The sequence below is a fragment of the Pelecanus crispus genome, chromosome 1 (assembly GCF_030463565.1).
Source record: "Pelecanus crispus isolate bPelCri1 chromosome 1, bPelCri1.pri, whole genome shotgun sequence".
Taxonomy (NCBI): Eukaryota; Metazoa; Chordata; class Aves; order Pelecaniformes; family Pelecanidae; genus Pelecanus; species Pelecanus crispus.
The window spans coordinates 149,740,950-149,765,741 of record NC_134643.1 but is presented as its reverse complement, the minus strand read 5'-3'; the positions used below and the strand labels follow the sequence as shown (position 1 = coordinate 149,765,741).

Below are 24,792 nucleotides of genomic sequence, written 5' to 3'. Positions count from 1 at the left end.
GGGTATTTGAACCATATGCCTCACCACAGTGTATGGAAACTACCTTCAAACTCCAGTGTTTAAAGATAAACAAGAATATAGGAATTATCATACTGAATCAGACAAAAAAATTTGCTAGCCTGTTCTGCTCTTACTAGTATATACTTTACACAGATAGGTGAAAAATCTTCCAAGTAAGCGGAAGAGGTACTCTGTTAACACTCATGCTTTAGTCTGAATTTAGAATAGACAGTGTGAATTTAGTTTTATACACTTTTTCAATTTCTTAAACTAACCATTCAATTTCCAGATACTATGATGATATCAGTGAGACATCTTTACTGGAGTCTTTGAAAGAGAAGGTAAGTACTAGGGATCCAGAAGCAAAAAATATTCTTCTAGAATACAATATGGGGGAAGAATAGCAAGCAAACTTATTTCTCATTTTTTGAGAAAGTTAGAAGTAAACTAGACAAAATGGAGAGTTCATTTTCTCTTATTTGTAAACACCTGAAAGATTATTTTGGCCTTATTTTTTCAGTATTTGCCTAGAGAAAGCATTGTGATGGTTTTTTTTTTTTACGTGAAACCTTGTTTCACATGATTGTATAGCTTCTATATAGTATTAAGGTGGACAGAAATTGAAAGATAGTACTCTTGCATACATGTCCCACTGGACTGTAAACATAAACAGCATGAAAGATTTTATCCCTGAAGATTTCATTGTACCACCTGTTTGGAGGATGTTCTGAGGGAAAGAGTCCCGAGTGATTTTTCAGGTTGGGTTTGGTGGAAGAAATACAGGCTGCTTCAAGCTATTCTCATTAAGTAACCAGAGAGAAAACAATATTCTATTTTGAGAATATGTGATGTGCATGTTGGTTACTGAATTGATGTTTTAAGCAATTTGTAGCGTTCACTGGAAACCTACAGAAATCAAACTAACTCTTTATCTTCATGAAACTTTGTAACTTGCAGTGCCAGTTCTTCTGACCAGCAAGGCTATTTGTCTTCAGCTGACTAGCACTTTTTACAGCCCTCGTTGGTGTGATGTGCATGCTCATGTTATCTAGTCTGTAAGACCCCTTAAGGCTTCTTGCACTTAAAAAGTTAAGGTACTGAAGCAATAAACGGAACTTCTATGCAAAATAACATAAAATGATGTGATAACGATATTTTTCCAAAATATCCAGAGGCAGCTGACTGTATTGTCAGAGTACTACAAGGACAGAAATATATCTGATACTACTCAGATGCTTTCTACATTGGTGTGTGGTCCAATAGTTTATCTGTATCTTAGAGGACATATTTTTATTAGATTTTCTAAATCATTTTGCCCTTCAGGCTGACTTTGTTTGCAAAGTTTCTTCTTTGTCTTCAAAGACTGATCTGCAAATATGTAAATGCTGACAGAATGTGTGAATGGCGTCAGAGCATTTGTATTCCATCTTCAACTCTTGCTTCTTTTAGAGCCATGAGAATAAAATCACATCAAGACATCAAAAAGGTTTGTTTTCTACTGATTAAGAGCTAGGTTTACTACAGCATGTGCGCTATCCCATCCTCGCCCACCTACCTCCCTGCTTCCTTTTTAGTTCAGCTTTTTGCTCTCTGTAGTTGCTGCCTATAATTCTGTGCACTCTTTGCGTGGTTTCTAGTACGACAGCACCCCACACTCAGTTTTCTCTTAAATACTACCTTACTGAACATGATAAACAATTATTTATTATGCTATTGTTATAGCAATGGGTGTTATCAACTGCCACCCTCCATGATGTACTGTTTCTTGTACACTTGTGCAGGTCAAAAGAGTGGATGAACCATGCATTTTGCATTTACACAGAAGTGTCACCTGTGCAAAATAATTTGCTTATCTTTAGACAGTGATCTTGAAAAGCTGGAGAAACAGGGTGACAAGAACTTCATGAAGTTCAGCAAAGAGAAGCTCAAAGTCCTGCAACTGGGGAGGAACAACCCCACGCACCAGCATAGGCTTGGGGCTAATCAGCTGGAAGGCAGCTTGGCAGGGAAGTCAAAGCTAGTAGACAATAAGTTGACCATGAGCCAGCAATGCACCCTTACAGCCAAGAAGGCCGATGGCATCTTGGGCTGCATTAGGCAGAGCTTTGCCTCCTTCCCCTCTCTGTGGTACAGCTAATGTACTTGCAGTACAAAATCACATAGAGGCTTATATAAGCAGGTAATCACTTTCAAAAGTGTCCTTCCAGTCAGATTGCTCTTCCTTTTCTTAAAAGAGTAATTTAATTTTTCTATGAATTTCCCTGTTGCTGCATAAACAGCACTGGAACAAAAGGTTGCGTAAGTTCTCTGTCTTTCAACTCCTTTTGTTTCTCAGCTTCAAAGAGCCACATCAAAATTTCTTGCAACAGAACAAACACCAACTGGATTTTCTTTCAGCATTCAACAGGTATCACATTCTGCCAACTGCCCAGCAGAATATGGGGAAATGCTGCCAAATTCCTCCTTGACATACAACAGAGCCCCTTAATACTGAGGTAGCTTTATGGGTATGTTGCAAAAATTTTTGCGTGGTTTCTTTAAAGACACGTTCACATCAAACCAAATGGTGCTGTAAAGGGCTGATATATAATGCTTGAGGTAAAATCGTACTGTTGAAACACATCATTCAGTTGTCTGAGCTTTGTCTCTCAAAGCTATGACACTTAGATGCTCCCCATTCCCTTGAGTTCACTGCTCAGGACAGTCCTCCCACTGAGTTCCATGGTAGCAGAAGCAGCGCCTCAGCCAGGATGTAAACTTTGAAAACAATTCTGATTTGTCTGATTTCAACCCAAGATGTGGAATAACCTCACAGTTGTGGCTTTAATCAAAATTAAGAGGAAGCACAGACTCTCTTCTGACTGCCTCTTTTACCTCTTGTTTTTAATCTACACCATATTAGCTGTGCTACCTGTTTTAGTCCAGGGGGCGGTAACCCGCTGAGACTTTTCTGATGTGGAGATCTTCTCCAGTACCTGGGTGTTCAAATCCTTTGTGTTGTTGATTGTGATCTAACACCTTCTGCAAAATTGCATGCAAGAGACATGAGACATTTGCACGCATTGAGATACCATGAGCGATAACGCTGCTCTCAACCATCTGCTAGACCCTTTGTTTACTGCTGCTCTTTGTACAGAAGTCCAAATATTTTGGAATGAATAGGGGAAAAATTGCACAAGTCCCCCAACTCAGCTTTAGGTTTTTATGAACAACATCTGCAGAATATGATAGGAAACAAAAACATCTGTTTCCAGTGGCTTTGCTGTATTGTGCCTTTCTAGTGACTCATACGCAAACTTGAAGCCAGGCTTTTTGGGGCGTTCTCTCCTTTTTTAATACGTAAAAAGCCATGGGCAAACTCAGTACACAAAGGTAAGACACTCAGAGGTGGAGCAGGTATTAGTAGGCCCACAGTAATCCTGCTTCAGCTTCACAACTTCTGGATGAAGAATCTTTTGCATGGAAATGAAGATTGAGGTCTTCGCTACCTAATGAGAGAGAAATCCCATTTTCTCGTGGTAACACCATTGCTTATGGCAAGATTTACTGTAAAGTAGAGGCAGACTTTTGTCTGTATCTATTAGTTTCACCTGGTCTATGACAATTTAATGCACTGGAAATGTGGTTATTCACCTAGCAAACCGGTGTGCCTGGTTCTGCTGTCCTTGTCTGTGTTTCACTTGGATGAGATGCTGGGCAGCGCCTGTGTGACCTGGTAAGTGGCTGTGGTGTTCCACTGCCTTTATGAATGCATTTAAGTGGTGGTAGAATTAATATTTGAAAAGCCAACCCAAACCCTTTAAGAATTTCAGGTGAAAAGCATTATTTGCTGTTATCATTGGCCAAATATAGCTTTGAAGTTTAGCCCTCCTTGTGCACATAAAATTGAAATTTTCCCTTCATTTTATGGGTGTGGGAGGGAGAGTGACCCTTCCCTCACCCTCTCCCTGCTTAACCTTATAGCTCAGCAGTTAGAGGACTCACAGGACATGTAGAAGTCAGACTCTTACTGCTCTTCTTTCTAGTAAGAAGGACCTCCTATACTTGTTAAAAACCATAGTGCGTTTGTGTATGCTGTTCTCACCTTTCTTTCGAAGCTCGGCTCTTTCACAAAAATAAAACTTCCAACCTGGCTGGCTCAGAGGGGTAAGAGGATATACAGCTCTGCAGCCCAGAGATGCAGATGCCCACCAAAAGGGGGGCTGATCCTTTTTTCATGCACCTCATCGCACTAAAGAGTCACTGGACAAAGCAGAGCTGTTTGTGCTGAGATACAGCCGTGTAGGTAATACATGTCCCTCTCCACCCCACTATCCGTGACTTTGAGCTCTTCCCCAGTTAAGAGGTATACTAAAGCTACTTTGTAAGGGAGTCACATGCCCTGTATGGATATCCAGGCTTCTGTGCAAGTGGCAGGTATTAGGGGTCTCTCATCCTTTAAGCTGATTGTGCTGAAATGTTTCCTCTTATTTATATAATTACCTAGCAGTGCAGAGAGCTGATGTTAGGATATAGCTCACTGTCTCTTGACCTTACAAGACCTATTGCCTACAATTTATGAACCCATCTTGTTTTCTTATTAAAAAGCTGAAACTGATTATATTCTTCCCTTTAATAACCTTCCAAGAACACAGTGTCAGAGGCTACTTTTTAATAGAAGTCTTCTGCAGAGCAATATAGAGCAGGAAAAAAGTTATAAAAAAATGGTGATCCTTGGGCATATTGATACAAGGGAAGACAGAGAGGAAGAAATAGAGCCATGAGAGAATATTTGTTCCTCTCCTATTCTGTATGGTTATAATATTATATAATTCAGGAAGGTAAAGATATTCCTTTAGTCCCTCTTCTGATAACATTTTCAGCCTGCCTAGATATATACTGGGAGATTTTTTTTAATATGGTGCATATTATTTCTTTCTCACACTTATCCTCTAAGACAAGGAAGCCAGAAGCTCCAGCCACAGAGCAGGTAGACATGAATCCTATCACTGATCCCAGGGATTTTGATTTGAGAAAGAAATGGTATTTCACTAGGAAACAGACACAAGCTCCTTTATCTGCAGCCTGTGATAGAGCATCCCCGTGGGGCTTCGGGGCACAGAGGGAAGGCAGGCTCTGCCTCCACCTGCTCCCCCAGCCCTGCTGCACCCAGGTGAGGAGGAGAGAGGAATCCCAAGCAGCTGCAGCTTCTCCTGTTGCAGGTTTGGGGCTTCTCTCCAGGCTTGCCATATGGTAAGTGTAGATGCATGCAGGGAGCAGGTGTACGCTCAGGGTGACCTGCTATTTCCCATCCACAAAACCTTGTGCCAGCAGTTGCCAGCAAGACACTAAGCAGGACCAAGCCTTGCACATGACACTAATTCAGCTCAGAAATCATAAGGGTTACAAGAAATATCCAGGAGAGGGTGAGTTGTTATTGCATTTCTTTTCTTAATGCATAATACCATTCTTTCGGCCACTAGATTATCAATGATAGATATCTACTTAGATACTCAGTGACAAAAGGTCAATTAGGGCCATGTTTTCTTTTCCCATGGAAAATGCTGACTATTTGCCCTTGGTATTTTGACAAGTTTAGACCTGTGTGGCTTTTCCAAAAAAAATGATTATATCTAGTCCAGTCTTTCAAGCATTCAGTGAGTGTGACCCTCCATTTTTGTCTTTGCAGCTTATGTTGTTTTCAGGAAAAGGGGAAAAAAAGTAAACTATGTTTTGCATGGCTGAGTTTAGTGACTGTAAAAATGTAAGCCACCAAAAAAAGCAAGGATGGTTTTGAAAGCTTTTATGAATACACTGTAAGAAACTTCTAGGTTCATTGCAAAAGAAGCAACCATTTTCTGCTCAAAATTATGTATTTGATAATTGTGCAAAACATATTTCCAAATAAATTGAAAAACACTAATGTAATTAAAAAAATAAACAACAAAAATAAGGGAAAACAGAAGTTGCAAGACTGGTTTCAATAAGTCCTGTTGCTTGTTTAAAAAAAAACATGTGGTTTCCTCCTATTCTTCCTCTCACTGAAAATCAGACATCAAAAGCAAAGCAAACAGTATAGATGTTCAATCTATCAATGTAAATTGGCTCAGCACTGGTATAACTAGCACATAAATTGCATGAGGAATAAATATACAGTCTGTTTGTTCTGCTGTCGAGAAAATACTGTTCAATTAGTTTGTACTATCATATGATACACAGTTTCTCCCTTTCTGTGGGATATAATTAGGAACAAGATGTAGCATCTGAGGGACTCATGTCTTTGAAGAACATGACAACTTTTGAATAAATAAGAAGGAAGATGTGAATGTTGCCGTGTACCCTTCTTCTCACTGTGGGAGGTTGAATAGGCCTTTTCCTGTATGGACATTTAATTTGCTCATTTGTAGCTAGGCTTGCATGAATCACTGCAAGCCTGATCTGAGAGATGGGTTGCACAGCTGTGTGACCATCTGGGAAAGAGGAGGAGAGGAGGGGAGAGGAGGGGAGAGGAGAGGAGAGGAGAGGAGAGGAGAGGAGAGGAGAGGAGAGGAGAGGAGAGGAGAGGAGAGGAGAGGAGAGGAGAGGAGAGGAGAGGAGAGGAGAGGAGAGGAGAGCGAATAGAAGAAAAAGTGGTGACAAAATGATGGAAAATGGCAGATGAGTAATTAGGGAAGTTTCATGTTACTGTCCTTCCAACTAGTCACTGTTTGTGAAAGTAGTTGAAAGCAGCAAACCAGCCTGCTGTTCTGTTCAGTAAACCTTGTGGAGCAAAGGCTTTTGAATTTTGCTACAGAGCTGCCCAGCACTCTCCTGCAAAATGAGCATTAGGCCAACAGGCAGATGCATGAGAAAGCTTCATTTTTATAATGTAACAAAACTGCCTCTTATTTGAGCAGCAAGGTAATATGCAGCACTTTGTCACAGTCTTAGAAGACTTAAACTTAGAAGAGTTTTGTTGGAGGCAGCTGTCTCTCCTGAATGGCTTGGGACCAAAGTGATGCCCTTGCAGGTCTATAACCTGTGTAAGCCAAAGGTATTATTTCAGTCAATACGTCATAAAGCTGAAACCAATCCTGATATGAAGGTGGGGTGATTGGTTATACAGCATAACTGAAAGGAAACTCTGTTCTTGAAGTTATCTGGCTTGCTAACATTCCTCTCTGAAGTGCCAAATCCATCCAAACCCTCAGATTTGGTGTAGAAAGCATACAATTGTATTTTCATAAAGACATTTTGTTCCACCCTTCAGATGCTTTTTATTTAGGTCCAGTTTCTTATACTCTGACTGACCTTCTCATTGATCTTTCACTAAGCAGTGGTTCAGCCTGAAGCCACAGTGTCCCCAGGAGTGCTAGCTCCCAGCTCTTCATGCCAGGAGCTGGAGCAGAAGATGCCATGGGCACCAGGCATCTTTCCTGGGGAAGCATTGCCTGGTGTGGCTGAGGACTACCAGGGTCTACATCTCATCAGAGATGGGAAATGGAAAGCAGGGACATGCTTGTGTTCCCCCAGTACCCACAAACAATGAGTGTTGCTGATCTGATATGTGTCTTGTTGTACCATGTTTGATAGAACAATCATCAGTATTTAGGGGAGGACCTTTCCTGTGGCTTAAATCTTGTTCTTCATCATTCTGTAGAGACATTTTTCTAGAGTTCCCCAAGAATGGAAGGGTTTTTTTTGGGGAAAAAAACCCCTTTGTTTTGAATTTCACTAATTCCTTATGTTTTATTTTTCTCATAAGGGGATGTTTTTAAAATAAATATTTGAGATACGTGGGTGTTTTATTTGTTTTATTTCTAGTCTGTTGTATACATACACAAAAAGAACCTCTATGTCTATAAAATATAATACATGATATTACAGTTTGTACTAAAAACTTAAATGACAATAACATTACAGTTCAAGAGCACTGCTTAAACAGCACACTTCAACATGATTTTCTTCTTTTTTTTTTTCCACAGTAAAGTTTCAGGAAAATATACTAAAACAGTTTTAATTCAGACAGAAAAGTATTTGCTCAACAGATAATGGTTTAATTAAGGTATCTAGTTAGCTCTGTAGACAACCATATGTATGCATGGTTCAAACATGAAGTAACTATGGGCTTTACTTCCCCCTTTATTGCTTGAATCATTACTGGAACAGGTTCTTATCTGTTGTAAATCGCTGTAACTTCTTTGGTTCTCATGCAATAATGCCAATTTATATCAGATGAGAAGATCTGAGCTGAGCTAGATTCTGCTCATCAAATTATATGCAGCTTGCGTTAGTTTAAAATCCATTGCATTCTTAGGGTGCTATTGAAACTTTGCATGGTTACCTTTATAAAAAATTTCCAGAAATGTGGGATGTATGAAAGGCCCCCAAAAACTTGTGCACATCTGTTTTAGATAGGAAAAGGCAGAAATGCTTTTAGGATTATGGGAAATCCTTTGTTAGCATGTTAATCTCATTAGTGAACAATCAAATCTGAGGTAATGTCAAGAAAAACTTGGAGAATATGCCTGAACTATATTCCAGTTAAGTTTCCCAGTTATTGGCCAGAAAAATTCTGAATTTTTCCTTTTACAGCAAACTGGGTCACCTAGAAACAGATTTTGAGACCTAATGATCCATATTATTATTTACTATTCCCAAGGAGATCTGGAGTTGAAGTTTTTTAAGCACTGAATTAAAAAATATTTTACTAATCACTGTAATTTTCTGCTATATGCATTTTCCAAGTTACACTATAAATTAGTCAATGAAAGTATGCAACTGGCAAATCTTACCCAACTGATAACGTAATTTAATAACCAACTGATATCCAGGTAAATAACTAAAGCTAATTCAACATATAAACACGGTGTATCTACAAGACCTTACCCATATCGTAGATGCTTTAAGCACTTTTTTTTTTTTTTACAAAATTTGCTTTCAAATAACATGCAACCTAGGTAAACCTGAGTGAAATTAAGAATAGTCAAGATTTTTTTTTCTGAGGTCTAATTGTATAGTATATTGCACTTTAAATTTAAACTAAACATATTTTAAAAGATGGTATGTTTAGAAAACTTTAGAACATAGTTTGAAAGCAAGAGGCTGGTATATGCAATATGAATAAGAAGTCCTAACTTGGGTCTACAGCTGCTGATTGCACTAAAAAACAGTTTGAAATAAATAGGACTCAGTTAAATATAAATATTGTTCAAAATGAACCTCAGCTTTCGAGAAGTTGCTTAGTCATACAAAGACTATAAGATATTGAGGACCTGACCTCAGAGGAGGCCCATGAAACCCCGCTGTTCTGGAGGAAGCTGCCTACACAGCACTACTTGCAGGATAAAGCGTGACTCAATACTGTACATCCTCACTTTTCTGTTCTTAGACATGGGACTTATTCTTTCTCTTTATAAAATCTTTGATGCGTGCCATGCAGCGCAAAGTTCCACAATGGGAGAACTGGCTTACAAAAGCTAGCACTTCTAGCCTAAGGAGGGCTTGCGAAGAAGTATCTTATCCCTGTGAAAATGAGCAGTGTATGGTCTGGTCTTTGTGAGACTTTCATGGTTTAGCCCCAGCCAGCAACTAGGCACCAAGCAGCCGCTTGCTCACTCCCCCTACCCCGATGGGATGGGGGAGAGAATCGGAGGAGTAAGAGTGAGAAACACTCCTGGGTTGAGATAAGAACACTTTAATAACTGAAATAAAGTAAAATAGTAATGATAATAATAACAATACAATAATGGTAATAATAATAATAATATACAAAGCAAGTGACGCACAATGCAATTGCTCACCACCCACCGACCAATACCCAGACAGTTTCCCAAGCAGCGATCGCTGCTCCCCGGCCAACCCCCCCAGTTTATATACTGAGCATGATGTCATATGGTATGGAATAGCCCTCTGGTCAGTTTGGATCAACTATTCTGGCTGTGCCCCCTCCCAGTTTTCTTGTGCACCTGGCAGAGCATGGGAAGCTGAAACGTCCTTGCCTAGCATAAGCAGTGCTTATCAACATTCTTCTCCTACTAAATCCAAACCACAGCACTATGCCAGCTACTAGGAAGAAAATTAACTCTATCCCAGCCAAAACCAGGACAGAGACAAAGACCATTAACAGAAAAATCCCTTTATTTTCTCTTTTCTTTTGGGAAGAATTGGGAAGAATAACAGTGTAGTTTGCACTGCTCTACATACTCTATAAGCTCAAAGACTGTGTCTCGGTTCTGCAAGCATATATTATGGAGGAGCTCTTATTCTCTCCTGTCCATAACAGGAAAATGGAGCTCAGTTTAGTCTTAGAGATAAACCCCAATTAGAACAACAAATCCTAACTCTATAAATTACCAGGCATTTATTTCAAACACTGAGCCTGCCCAAGTGATCATAAGTACTGGGAAAGAACAGATCTGAAACCAGATGACACAGCCTAGTGTCTTTCTTGATCCAAGTCTACTCATGACAAACTTTTCTATTCAGCCACTCCCCTAAACTCATCAGGATCTTTTATGTAATTTCCTAAACACCTTCTACATTATGCTAATTTTATAACATCACATACATGTCATCATTCATTAAAATCTGGAAGCCAGCAAAAGAAGCTATAGTGTTGGATGTTGGCATCAGGCAGGCAATCTGAGCTGCTTTGGGGTCATTATTTTCAGCTGCTCTTGAAAAACTGAAGATTTTTTCTTGAGGGCCCTGTTTGTCACTATTCTTCTCGTCTTCTTGCTGGCTTTCTGCCTCAACGATACACTCTGGCTCTTCATATTCTAGCTTGGTTTGTACTGTTGCACAATCAGTTTTATCTATCCATTCCTAGGAAAACAAAAATGTTGATATTAGCAGGGACTGAGATATCAATCAAAAGAAACCTGTCCGTACAGACACTGATTTTCCTTTGGTAATGGCATCTTTCCAGGATAAGCCGCAATGGAGAAGATGAAAAGGAAGCAATACAGACAAGCAGGACGTAAGACAGCAGGATGGAAGAGAGGCAGGATGGCAGGAAAGCAGACAGGATTCCACAAATACATACAAAACCCTACTTGTTATTGAGACCACATTAAATACATTTTTGTATTTAATCAGGACCTTCAGAAAGCCTTGGATGTGTAAAATATGTGGTGTTCCCTCCTTGATAGACTCATGCATTCTTTGACCCAAGCCCTGACTTCATCTACAGTGAGACTGAGTTTACATGGGGATTTACACAACATAGCATTTCTGTCTTAATGCTTCAGTATTAATTTGCATTTATATCTTTCTTCTTCAGTTTCAGTTTAAAGCTATCTTATATATAGAAAATTTTCAGTTTGTCACTGAAACATTATTACTGATCTTTGATATTGTCATTGGGTTTAAAAATGTAAATATTTGACCTGTCTCCACTCAGAGGAAACTTAGTAGTAATTAACATAAAGACAGTCCAATTAATACAGAAAAATACATCACACATATGATATCATGGACTCAAGAAACAGTGAGAAAACAAAAGCATAAACAGTGATCTATTTATTTGACAGGCTTTTCATGTCTAAAGGTTTAATGACCATATACCTCTGTGGCTAAGAGAGGATGCTTCCTACTGTGACTGATGCCTCCAAAGGCATGAGTGCCATCACTGGCTCAGTACTAAGTCCCACAGCACTTCACAAACGTAAAGGGCAAGATCAGGTTGAAGCAAGCTCCCTGAGCTGTTGTGTGCAGGAATGTATGCAAACACCACAATGGCATCTCACTGGATATTGTGCTCTGGACACCTTTAAATTCTTTGCCAGCAATTTCTCTGCCTCCTTCTATAACAAGTATCTTTTCACAGTGCCAAAGTAGCATTACACTGATTGTATGAGCGCTGGTGTTTGGTCTGTAGATCCTTTTGGTCATGTTGCACAAGGGGAAGGGCTTTTCTCTTGGGTCAGAGAGTGCTTGTGGTAATGTCTGTGCAGAGCAAGTATCAGTAGCTACTTTCAAATTATTCTCAACACTGTAGAGCTCACAACCTTGCTAGGAAGGGAATGTTTACCTGGAAGTTTCCATTATGATCATTGAAGAGATCAGCAAATATGTATTTTGGATCTGGTATAGCAGGCATGACTGATTTTTGAAGCCTGCAAAGAGGAAAGGAAAATAGAAATCGATGCTTTGTTATAGTGTAGTCATTCATACAAAAATCTACTTCAGCACAGTTCTGTAGCCACAAATATATTTTACATGACACTACTCTAGGCTTGATTTCTTTTAAACGTGTTCTAAAGTCAAAAAGCAATTATAAGAGTATGATAATGCCATCAGGCTAAGAGTGATTTTTCTGCTGGATTTTCAACCAACCCCATACTAATGAAATGTGGACTCCATACAAACTTCCAGCTAGTCAGCAAATGCCATTCTGCTCCATGCAGTAGTCAGAGCTTTACAGTCCCCTAGACAGGGAAGGTGGTGCAGCAACCAGCTGTACTGGCTGACTTAGTGAACACAAATGTAAACTTGAAACGTAGAAGTATAGGAGAAAAAACTCAGTCTTTGATCTAAAAAGGTTATCAGAGACCCATAAACTTTTAGCTCATTTTCTGAAATACTGCACTTTTGGCTTTTTTTTTCCCCACCAAAAAAAGCCAAAATTTGGAGCTTTTGCAGATTTTTTGTTGTTGTTTGTTTGTTTGTTTTTTTAAATTGTAGATTCTAAACGTGAACAGTCATTCAACTGCAAATACAAATATTGATATAGTCTTATTAAAGTTGAATACACTCAAGCTTACTTCAGCCTACTGCAAACAGACATTAAGTCTGATGACAGTTGCACATCAGTTCAGAAGAAATAACCAAAATAAATGGCTTTTCAAGATTTAACTAGATTTCTAAAAAAGAGAAGACATTAAGTGGAAGAGACAGAATTTTATCCTGATACATTGTCTTTTACCAGAATTGTTCTGGTTTTGGAAATTAAAGGCCTTGGTGTTTGGAAGACCAGGATGCATTATCCCTCAAATAGTAATTAAGCTACTGACTTCTACATCTTCATGATGACTTCATTTATCAGACAAGAATTTTGAGTGCTAAGAGACTTGATCCTGAATGATAGCTCTATTTTCATGACATGGTTATTTAGTAGTAACCAATAAAATTATATTTACCTCTGCCATTTACACAGAAGAATCAAGAGGGTAAGTATCATTAGAAGTACTGCCAGCAAACAGCTTAAAACAATTACTGTGCTTGACTGAGGTTTTATATCACCATCACATGAATCTAGGAATAATCACAAAAAAGTATGGGAAAAAATTATTTTTTGCTTTAACAGTAAATATTCCTAATTAAGTTAGAACATTGACTTTTCTTTAAAAAAAAAAGTTTTTAAGAACAGATAAGAGAAGTTCAATTGTTCAATTGAAACTGAAAAGCCATCCTTCCCCAAACCTTGCAACAAAAGAAAATTGTGCTTTTATTTATCTAAATTGACCGTGTGCAGGACAAAGGAGCGGGCTTACAGGCAAAGAGTAGAGGTGTTACAAATGAATCGAGTATTTCTTCTCATTTTCATGACATTGCATTGACAGTGATACAGCAATTTTGTGCTAAGATCTATATTACGTACACCTACTTACAATCACTAAAACTGCAAGTGTAATTTTGCATGTAGCCTAAATATCTTCTTTCCCAAGATAAAACAAACAACCAAACAACATTTCCCCCATCCCAGCAAACAAAAAGCCAGCAAACCACAAGTGCTGATACCCAGAAAGTAACTAGTGGCAGGATATCATCTAACACACAGATTTATAAAACTGATGCATTTGTTCACTTTTTGGCATTCTCAGTGTTTTTCCTCCAGCTTTTATAATGCCACCTCAAAACTCTACCTCCTACTACTGACCTTCTGCTCTCCACATAAATACTATAAAAAATAAACTGATTATTCATACAGAAGCAACTGTCCAGCCTGTTCCACCTGCCTGCTTTGTTCAGCTTCCCAGAAAACCACAAGAAAAGTTGTGATCCCCTGGTAAGGTATTCAGAGTTTCTGAAATTTCTTGAGCACAGCTTTGTTCGTAGCTTCCTCTGATGGTAGATTGGCAGTCAATAATATCTCATTAAATTCCTGAAATGAAGTGCTTGCCCCAAAGAAGGGGCTGTGCCAATGTCACTTCTGATCTAGGGGCACCCAGAGCAACTGAACCATTTGTCTGTCTCCTCTGTGCTTTTCATCCTTGCAGTTACCTGCTGGCAGCCTCTGGTCAAATGGTCCAGGTAGGGCTGTTATGTGCTCAGCTCTCAGAGGTGCACAGGGAGACATTGTCCTCTGTGTTTTCTTAAGGACATTTGCCAGCCACACCTGAGGGCATGCTTGCAGGTTCACAATTTGCATGGTGGAGGAGGCTTCTCTGGAGGTCAGCACTGTGGCTACTACTAGGTCACAGGATAAACATACCTGTGCTCCAGGATTTCGTCACAGCTTTGTGTACACAGATTTTCTTCACTTGAGCTAACAGCCCATTGCATTTTAGAGAACTCAGATCTGGGTACACTGGACATCTGGGTGTCTCATAGTTCTGATAAAGCCTAGTGGGTAGCATTTTGTGCTTAGCTGATACACTACTAATGCGCTGTGATGGTGTACTGTCTTTTCTTCACTACAGCAAGTATGGGTTTTGGTTTTGATAACCAGTAGAAATACTGTTTCCATCAAAGATGGTCAGTTAAATGTGTCTGTCTGGCGGGAAAGCAGATACTGACTTTGCTTCTATTTAATCTCTTTTCCCTTATCCTCCCTGTTTTGGTCAATCCAGCACATATGAGCATCAGACTGCTATGACCTCTGGTCCTGTAGTTCAACTGGATGTACTTTCAAAACAAAGTGCCTTCAAAAATGGGGCATCAAGGATTTTCTTAGGGTTAAATTTGATGTCCACTTATCATATGTGAACACCCCCGCCCCGTGCATCACATCACTGTCATCAGTGGACCCTAGACACTATTGTAACACAAATAATAAGGACACTCTTAAATTTGCTGATTATGGCATAAATTGATAGTGTTATTGGCCATCATGAACAAAGTGGACAGGAATTAAACATGGGCAATTAGACATCCACATGAACTTTCTTTGATAAGAGAAGATGGAGCACAACAGTACAACATTAATTTGCTGCATGTTCCCAGACTCTTTTGCAGTCACCCCTTCCCCATTTGTACTTAGACAATATATGAATGTAGCACAGTGGTTACCTAATAATGTGCCATTCATCCAAAACGTTTCTGCTTCCCAGTCACTGCTGTAATTAACTACGTTGCAGTAGGGTACTAGCCTCTTCAGTCTGACCCGGAGAGAATAGCATTTTCTTGGATCAAACCCTTGCTCTCCAACACTGCAACACTTAGAAATTCTGGACTGAGAAGGAAGGCATATCATTGTTAATCCTGATTTTCAAGACAGTGTTTCAGAATGCTACACGCATGGTCACAACTAGGACAAGGGATAGGCCAACCCAAAACCTCAGCACTGCATTTTAACTTCTCTAAGTTTTGAGGAATTCTGTTTCTTGACTGACTCTTCACTGTTCATAGCCATTCCTCATTCTCTGATATTGAGTTGAAAGTCATAGCAATCATCACGTAGTGCACTATGTTACAGTTGCATATTTACAGTATACAAAGACACTTCAATCCACAAAATATTTACAAGTTATAGTCGAGACTGGAAAGGTTTAAGTCAATGAAATAATATTTAGAAATACTTAAAAGATAACTTTGGAAGAAATAAAAATCCTGTGTCATCTTTTTCCTTTCATTCTATTTCATGGGTTTTTTTCTCCTTTTTTCTCTCTCTTAACTCTACTCTGATTTCTGGTTTTGTCTCCCAAAACTCCTCTCTTCTGAATGTATGACTTTTCCCTAGATTGTCCTCAGCTCTTTGGGTGGCAACTAGATATAACCCCAAAAGTAAATGATTTCTGGCATGGCAGGGATTCAGGATCTTAAAAATCTAACTGTTTTCTGCTACCAGCTATATTTGAAAACATAGGATGGGAGAACAATTTGGAAACAACTCTATTTTACATTCTGTGGAGATGCTACTTCCAGCTCCTTCCAATGTTGACTAAAAATGTCACATCTAACTCACTTGCCAGTCTTTGTCAAACTTGCTTTTGTATTGAAGCTCAAGTCTCAAGCACTTCACAGCTCTCTCTGGTTTATTACAGCTTACAGTAACGGTGTCCTCTTTCCAGAAGAAGGTCACATTTTCTGGTTGATTTGGCTTTACTAAGAAGAAGAGAAAGAAATTATGCTATAGCTTCTTAAAAAGAAGTACTTTGCAGTTAAAATTATTGTTATTCCTTCCTTGTCTCAATGTTCCTCTGAGTAGTAAGTGAAGAAGCTGGACTTTCTTCTTGGAGGATGCACTTTTGTATTTGACCTCCCTATTAAACATCAAAATGGAGCTTGGCAATATGACACTGCTCACCATTCAAGGTGCCACATTAAAAGGTAGATACTATCTCATGTCAGGATCCTATTGCAAGTACTTAAGGAAGAAGTCTAATCTCCTCATACTCTCTGCAATCAAGAGAAAGAAAGAGGCTTCTTCACTGGAAAGGGACCAACAAATTCAGTACCATAAAACCTACAAGACACACTTGTGCTGCTGGAGGCTATGTGGGGTATGGTGGGGCATCTGCAAAAAACACTGGGTGCCTACCTGTACACAACTGAATCTACCCCTCACTGTTTTCAGATGGTCCGAAGAGCATGCAATGGTTTGGTCTATGTAGGTGGTTAGTCTTCAGTACTGGGAAATAAAGGGGCGAGAAGAATATTACCTGCTTTCTCAATCCTTCTAGTTGCCTTTTTGTATTATGAAAATTCTGCCTTCCTAATTTAAAGACTTAAGTCTGATCCTTGATATTTGTACTTTGTTACCTAACTCTTTTGAAATTACTTTTACTATCAGTGGGTGCTTCATAACCAAAATTCAAGGATCAGGCTGCAGCTTTCCATAATTTGCCAGATATTGGTAAAATTATGAGATATAAAAGTATTCTCAAAATTAGATGTCTTGACACATTTTTGTTTAATCCCTCTTGCTAAAACATTATTAATAAATACTAGTAATGTATTTGGAATACATATATTTTTTCAGATAATTCTGCATTGTATATTTTCTGCGTGATTTTTATCAGAAAAAATCCATCCACTTTAAATGTTGTAACTATGTGCAGTTCCAGAAGATTTTGATAAACTAATCTCACACTAGATGCAAAATATATATTTGGGGGTAGGAGGAATTTAATAAAAACAGGAACTCTACTAGTAGCGGGATGTCTCTTTTACACTGTCAGGCTGTACCAGAGCCACTCAACTAATTTCTGTTGACATCTGATGATGATTTTATGACAGCCTCTTTGATAAGAAGTTGTTTGTGGCTTCGCATCCCATAGAAGATGGCAAAAGAATGGAAGGATGAAAATACGAGAAAGATCACACAGCCAGCACTAAGACAAGAAACTATCAACTTTTATTAATTTTCCTGGTATGAATACTGAGCAGGCCTGCACTAGACTAAACACACCCATATATTTTAGTATTTTCATTCTGATTTTGAAAGTGTGCTTTGGGACAAATCTGACTGTTCCATGTAATCTCACTTAGCTGCAGCTGCACACAGGCCTGTGTGACTAGTGATGACAGCAAGGGATAAAAATCAACATGAAATAACTATAGTTTGGTTTTGGCACACACACTGATAACATTTTATACACCAATATAACTGATTTCTTCTCAGACTAAGGACAACTAGACAATCAGTGAAGACCTTAGGACTACCAAAGTAGTTGTGATCTTACATACTTACTATAAAATTCAGATTTTAGTCTTTTAGAAAAAAGCTCTTCACTTCCATTGCTGTTCCTGATAGAGATGGCAAGGGTGGGTCCTTCTGTCTTAAAAAGACATCCAGAATTATAATCTTGATCCAATAAATAGGTGGGACATAGCTTCCAAACCTTATGCTTGCTTTCATCAAATCTGTAAATGAAATAATATTGGTGAATGGAGCACTCTTGCCAGTTAGCACAAGTTAATTCCTTTTTGTTTCTGTTCTTTCTTTTTCACTTCTTTCTTTTTTCTTTTTTTTTTTTTTCCAAATGTTCCTACCAAGGGAAGGCTGCACATGGAATTTCCTGAAACAGCAAATTTCATAGTAGTGAGAGGGAATTCATTACCCAAACCTCATTGACTTTCCCAGCCCTGGTTTTTGATGCAGTCCCAAATTAACAAGTTTCCTTCATGTTGTTGTTGTTGTTTTCTAATAAGAGAATGACTTGCTAGAACAGATGTTTTCATGAACCTGTTTCCAAGATTGTACTGCTAAAAGTTCTTTCACATATACCATCAGAAAGAAAAGGGAAGATCAAGCAATGACTATCTTTAACCAGAACTTTAAATGTCTGTTTCATTAATGACGTCAGTTAATAAGGAAAATATACACACATATGTGGAAAAACCACTTTTGATAGTATAATTAGTGTTAGCATTTAGCATAACAACAGAAGAGGGACAAATTTTTCATGTAATATGTGTTGTGACTGACTATTCAGCAGGCTTATTAATTTGTACACTTCTGTAGCAGGTTGTGAATATAAACAGGTTTCATGCTGGGTGATTAACAAATGTTAAAAGCATTTTCAGGTACAGTTCACAGAAGACTCAAATGGACTTAGATATTTCAGCCTCCCAAAGTAAATCCTTTAAGAAGGAAAGAATAGGCATTGTCAATACTCACGTATAAGAAAATGACACATTCTCATCAGGAAATAGTTCTCTTGCTGCCCATGTGATCTGCATCTTCTCATTATTGAAATTGATTATTGTGGTGCTGATGGTATCTTCCCAACCTGCCCAGGACATTGACAGAGAATATGATTTCAGCAGTGAGTATGAAAAACATCCCTTGACATTGGTAGGCAATCAGTATTTCAAAGATATGTATGCAATAGACTCATGATCATAAAATAAGAAGACATAAGAATATCTAAATGCAGGGAAACAGAGTAAAATAACCCAGAGATGTTGAAATTAGAATTTCAAAATAGCAAAATAAAAGCATACACAGCAACACCAGAGAGCACCCCATGGTCCCTGGGCCAAAAGGTATAGACTGGTTCACATGTATGCAATGTGACCTATAACTTGAGGCCAACTTTCCCCCTTAATACCTGCTAAGGCTTTCCTGCTAAGGAAAACTATCTGGGAACTAATGCCACATGGAGCCTGTGTGTAAACTGTCAGATGTTTACTGTAAGAAACAAGGGACTAACACCACAGGTCAAGACCTGTAGGAACCGAGAGCAGATCAGCACAAGTAGGTGTCTCGCCTATTTGATCTATGTGGTTTTGGCTAATTCCACCTTACAGACAAGAAAGGTCGTTTAATGTCCTCTGACTACACGCAGATATTGTTTCCTCTTCTGCCCTTCTCCTTGTTATAGCTCTTGCTAGGGACACGGGTATCTTAATTCTGTGTCCATCAGAACTCCACAATCAGACATTGAAGATAAATCTGACATTGAAAAATGGAGAAAATAAGAAGGCAGAAGGATTAGAAAGCCATTCTATATGAAGGAGAAGGACAAATTGTTTATTTTGCATTCTATAAGATGTGAAATTATATTTACCTGAATGAACAAAAAATGTATCTTGAATATTAGCAAGAAACCACTTGGGGGTAAAATTTGCAGACTGCTGTCCCCAGACATTAAGTGTCTACCACTAAAAACTTCTACTGGAATATTCCTGCCTAACAGGAGAATAGAGAATTTTAGCTTTGATTGTTGTCTACATTTCATGCCCCTCTAGACTTTTGAAGAGGTTTAAAGTGGAAAAATTTTAAAACATTTCTTACAAGCTTTTTATCATGTACAGTGATCCTTAATGTTCATGGGAATCAGGCTTAACTATCCTCATGGTTGCTATCTTTTGCTCTGTAATCAATACTAAGATTGTGAGAAGGCATGTGGGTTCAGGTAACCGTTTTGTCTGTTTTCATGGCTATATCTCTGTGTCTAGGCATTTCATGACTTCTGTAATTAGAGTTAGTCAAAACATTTTTGTATAGGTGTAACATGTTGTTTTCTCAAAATCATTCAAGAGATGTTATGTCAGAAATCCAAGAGACACTGGGTAGGTGCAGCTGCAGGTCCCGGCTACGTGATTCATGGAGCTCTGGTAAAAAAGATTCTGCTCTCACTCAAGAGAAGGACTTAAAACTAACTCCTCCATCTCCTAACTAATGCCTGCAGACTTGTTTCTCTATTGTTTTTCTCTATTGTTTTCTCAAACTGAAAGTCTCATGTTTTTCTGAAGAATAGAGAAGTCAGTACTATTACATGCTGAAGCAAAACCAGAACTTCAAAACCTCAAAAGCTATCATAAAATGGAATTTATCCAGCCAGTTCTACCTCTGTTACAAGAGACTACCTAGCCCTTGTTTCAGTCAATTTGGTCACAAGGACTGTGAAAAAGGGAGTTTATAACCTAAATAGGCAACACCATTAAAAGAAGAGAAGAAAGGAGAGGAAAAGGTTTTTTTTAAATACCCCCAAGAGGAAAATACTGCAATGCTGTAAGTTTTACCCCTCCAAGTTCAGAGTGGTAAAATAATATTGTACTGCTTAGTCTTTCTGAATGAATATTCTCTTAACTGGCAGTATAAATAACTTTTTTAAAAAAATTATGTTTATAGGGAAATTGGTGGAATTAACATAGATAGCACTGGTTCATTAATTGTGAGAGAGAGCACACAGAATTTGCTCATGCAAAATTTTTGTATACACCTGAGAAACACTATGGTGCCAATATTTAGACTGAATAGGTGATGTGTGCTTGGGAAGCTCCTTGAACCTGTGACTATGTATCCCTCAACCCTGGCACTGCCAGCAGAGAAATAAAAGTAAAGATTTTGATAAAGTGGTAACTCACACTTTCCTCTCCATACAGGCCAACTCTAGAAATCCTTTTTCAGGGTGCCACATTTTTCCTCATTACCAATGCAAAAAGAACACCAGCATCAAAACCCTGAATCCCATAAAGTTCCTTTAGTGGGGTGTTCAATCCCTTAAAATTTGCAGTGGGTGAGTCAAAGCGTGGTTGTCTCTAGAGACGGATAATAAGGAAACCAGAGAGACCACACGGGATTTCCACACACTAAGGAGTGAACACTAAGTAAAACCTGAAGGTCTGATCTGACTAGCTTGTTAGAAGGCAACAAAAGTTACCAATTCATTCTGAACCTTGGACAACACATTTTTCTCCATTTTTCAGTTATATTGTGATAGCTTTATACTACTTATTAGAGACTGCAATTCAGAGATGCACACTAAATCTTGGTTTTGGCAATGCATATTTTTTTGGATGACAAGGAAGGATATCAGTTTGGCTCCAGTCCTGCAGTGATTTATCGATGGACTTAACTTTGCACACTCTGAGTACTCCACTTGACTACAGCAGGATTACTCAGAGCGCATCAACTTAACAACACATAAATCTTTCTAGGATCAGAACCTTTTTCTGCAAAACCCCTACACATTATGAATTGAAACTCTGGGATTTTAACATTTAAATATAAACTCCAGCAACTGCAGTTATTTATGTACTAAAATGGAAGGTAATACTTTTTAAAATACTTTAACAATAAATAGAATCATTTAATAGAAATGGAACAGAAATTGTAATAAACTAGCAGGTGATGCATACATATTCTTTCCTGTCCTCTGGTTTTTAAGAACTTCATAAGAAATCAGTCTTACACATAATTAACTAGCTGTGTAGGACAGAAAACACTTTACCAATCTCTTATTATTAAAGAATGTGTTTCTAGAGCTCTAGTCGGGGGAATTTGCTACTGTGCTTTTTAATTTCATGAGTTTTGTAGCCTTTTTGAATGTGATATGAGCAGTGTTTTGTGTAAATGTTCAGTAAACGTGTGCATTTTTTCAAATTATAGCATGTATATGTTGCATAATTCACATTTCAACATGAAAAGATACATAGCCTAAGTGAAGTTTTTAAAGTTTGTATTAAATTGGCATCAAACCCTCTGAGGATATGTGCAGGTTATCAGAAATATGGTATTTCCTTCTGATGATCTTTCCTTTGCCTTTAAATGAAAAGGTGGTTAGTTTGTTTGTTTGTTTGTTTGTTTTGTGGAGCACCTATACACCTATACTTCTGGAGGCAGAATCATTCATATCTTTTGTTAATGGAAAGAGATAGAGAGAAAGAGAATTAAGGGGACTATTTCTCTTTTTTTCTTTATAATGGTATTTTTATGAATTTGCCTGTAACACCATGGATCTTTCTCAGTTAATGTGCCAGCTCTTCCACAGTAATTGTAATTATTTAAAGCATTCTTCTATTCATAAAGCTAGAGGCACACAATAGACCAAAGTAACACATTTATCATTATTCTTTGTATTATGATAATGGGCAGATGGGAAGGTCAAAAATGTTACGAATATTAGTCCCTGGGCTAAAGAGGGGTGGCAGCAACTTTCTGTCTGAGGATGGCCTGCTGGTCTAGCTAGGTATACAGTATGTTGCAGTGCTGTAGGACACATACCAGTGCCCTGGAGCATAAGCTTCAGAGAGAATTATCCAAGTCGACATCTTCGGTAAAACCAGTTGGGGACTGGTAGGGCTCCACACAAGTCTTTAACCTCACAGGCACTGCTGGACAGAGAAGTGTGGAAAATACCACTACGGTGTGTGGAGAAAGTACTTTTACAGGGGAAAAAAAGAAATTTCCTTGAGCAATAAATTATGCAGGCACAATCGTGAGGAAGAATATGAACAAGTACATTCCACCTCCAAGCCACTTTTTAAAGTTTATTACTGAGAAAAAATACTATTCAAGGGGAACATTGTAAAAAGGCTGAATGTCATGGAACAGATCAAAACAGAAAAAAAAGAGAGGCAGAATGTCAATCTGCAAAGATAACAGAATGGAACATGCATGTACTGGAACAGTTGCAACCTCATTGAAACATAACAAAAAAGAAAAACCACTTTTGATTTCCTTACACTGATGAAACCTGATAAGGAACCACATGTTGAACTTCCACATATTGCAGCACACTGTATAGAAACTACTGGAGAGCAAGACCCAGATCTGAGCCTACAGCCTTTAGTTACCCTTAATACTACTGATCTGTGGGAACAGTTTCATTTCATTAATAGGAACACATGTAGGCGAAAGTGCAACTTCTTGTGCACAAGACTGCTGAATAGAATGCACAGGTCAGAGACTGAAGATCTCTTTTCAAGAAAAGGACCAAGACAGCAAAAGAGAGTTTTTTATAGACATTTTGAGGCAAGGCATAATTCTTATAGCATAATTCTTATAACCCATCAAACTGAGTGGGTTTTTTTTCAGAAGATTGCCAACCATTGCTAGGCATCACGACACTTTGCATCAAATAAGCACCAGAACTGTAATTTTCAACTTTTGTTCCACAGAATCATGCCACCAGTACAACATGGCTATAGGTGGCTGCCATCTCAGGACAGGGAAGATTCTTGTCCCCCCACAAAACAGCCAGTGACTCACAGGAGCAATTAACACTGGAGAACCAGGTAGTGCTGCATTGCCGAAAATGGTACTTACAATACATACAGCAGAACAGAGAGCTGATTTATAGGTTGATAAGACGAGAGCATAACTTTAAAGCATTTCTTTCTCCTTGTAAAATGAATGACAGGGAACTTTTGATAAATTAACAAGAGTGAAGATTAGATTATCGGTCTATGTGTTGGGCTTTATGTCTGATTTCTGTAAGAATCCATTTATCTTTGACAAGCTATAAGTAATGGCATTGCAGAAAAACACATGAAAAGGAGATATTCTTATATTTAGGTAGCCAAATAACCAGTCTTTAATGTCTTTATTAATTTTGCTGTTTAATAGTATTTTTACCTTTATGATTTCTCAGATGCAAAATATTGCTGGATCCCATCGTGTTCATTCTTCCAGAATACTAAGTGCTGAAATCTTACCTGGAATCTGTTTTATCCATCTTTGTTCATTGTGAAGGCTAATCTTTTTTGGATGCAGTCTACTCTGTCATAACCTATGCCTTAGACAGTAAGTAGTCCTGCTTAAAGAACAAACGCAAGCTTGTTGAATTCTGCCTTGATTTTTAATTAGAAAACTTTCATAGAAATCTGTTATTATCATCATCTTTTTTTTTTTTTTTTTTTTTTTTAAGAATCCACTTTCATCTCTGCTGGATATCAATTTCTGTTTGGTTGATTCTTTTCACCAAAAAAAGTACTGAATATAGTAACACGTGAGGTGAAGTATGCACAGAAATTTTGTTAACTAATATATGAATTTCTTAAATAAATATCTGTGGATTTGAACTTACCGGGAGATTGTGACTGAGAAGCCAGCAGGTTGCCTAGTGTGAAGATCACTGAACATGCTTCAAAGATGAGTCTCATGGTTGGAATGACACAACAGACTGTGAAAAGATGAGTAAGTGTAATCTCTGGACTTCACTATTTGATCACTTTATATGAGAGCTGGAGACAACTGGAGGAAATGACTACAGGAAATAAAAAAATTGACATCTCTCTAGCTATAAACAAATCAGAAGTTCAGGACTTCAGAATGCACACTTTCTTCGTACGATGTTAAAGAAAATAAAACTAATTTCTCAGAATATGTGTATCTCTCTTGTCAGCACTTTGCTTTATCTTTTCACAGCTGTGTCAATCAGAGGTGACCGTAGCCCTAATCCAAATGAGGACCAGGTAGCTGTGCATAGCTGTGGC

The 24,792-nt window shown here is 38.3% G+C and overlaps 1 protein-coding gene across 1 annotated transcript; it reads right to left on the bottom strand.

Moving 5' to 3' along the window:
- Positions 1-10,512: 10,512 nt before the first annotated feature.
- On the bottom strand, positions 10,513-24,459 carry CRLF2 (cytokine receptor like factor 2). The gene is made up of 8 exons (XM_009484861.1): positions 24,384-24,459; positions 18,746-18,857; positions 17,816-17,988; positions 16,088-16,227; positions 15,193-15,355; positions 13,101-13,215; positions 11,993-12,077; positions 10,513-10,785 (listed from the first exon to the last, which is right to left on the bottom strand). Exons 1-8 carry the CDS (start codon positions 24,457-24,459, stop codon positions 10,513-10,515), a joined length of 1,137 nt encoding a protein of 378 aa, XP_009483136.1.
- Between the last annotated feature and the right edge of the window lie 333 nt (positions 24,460-24,792).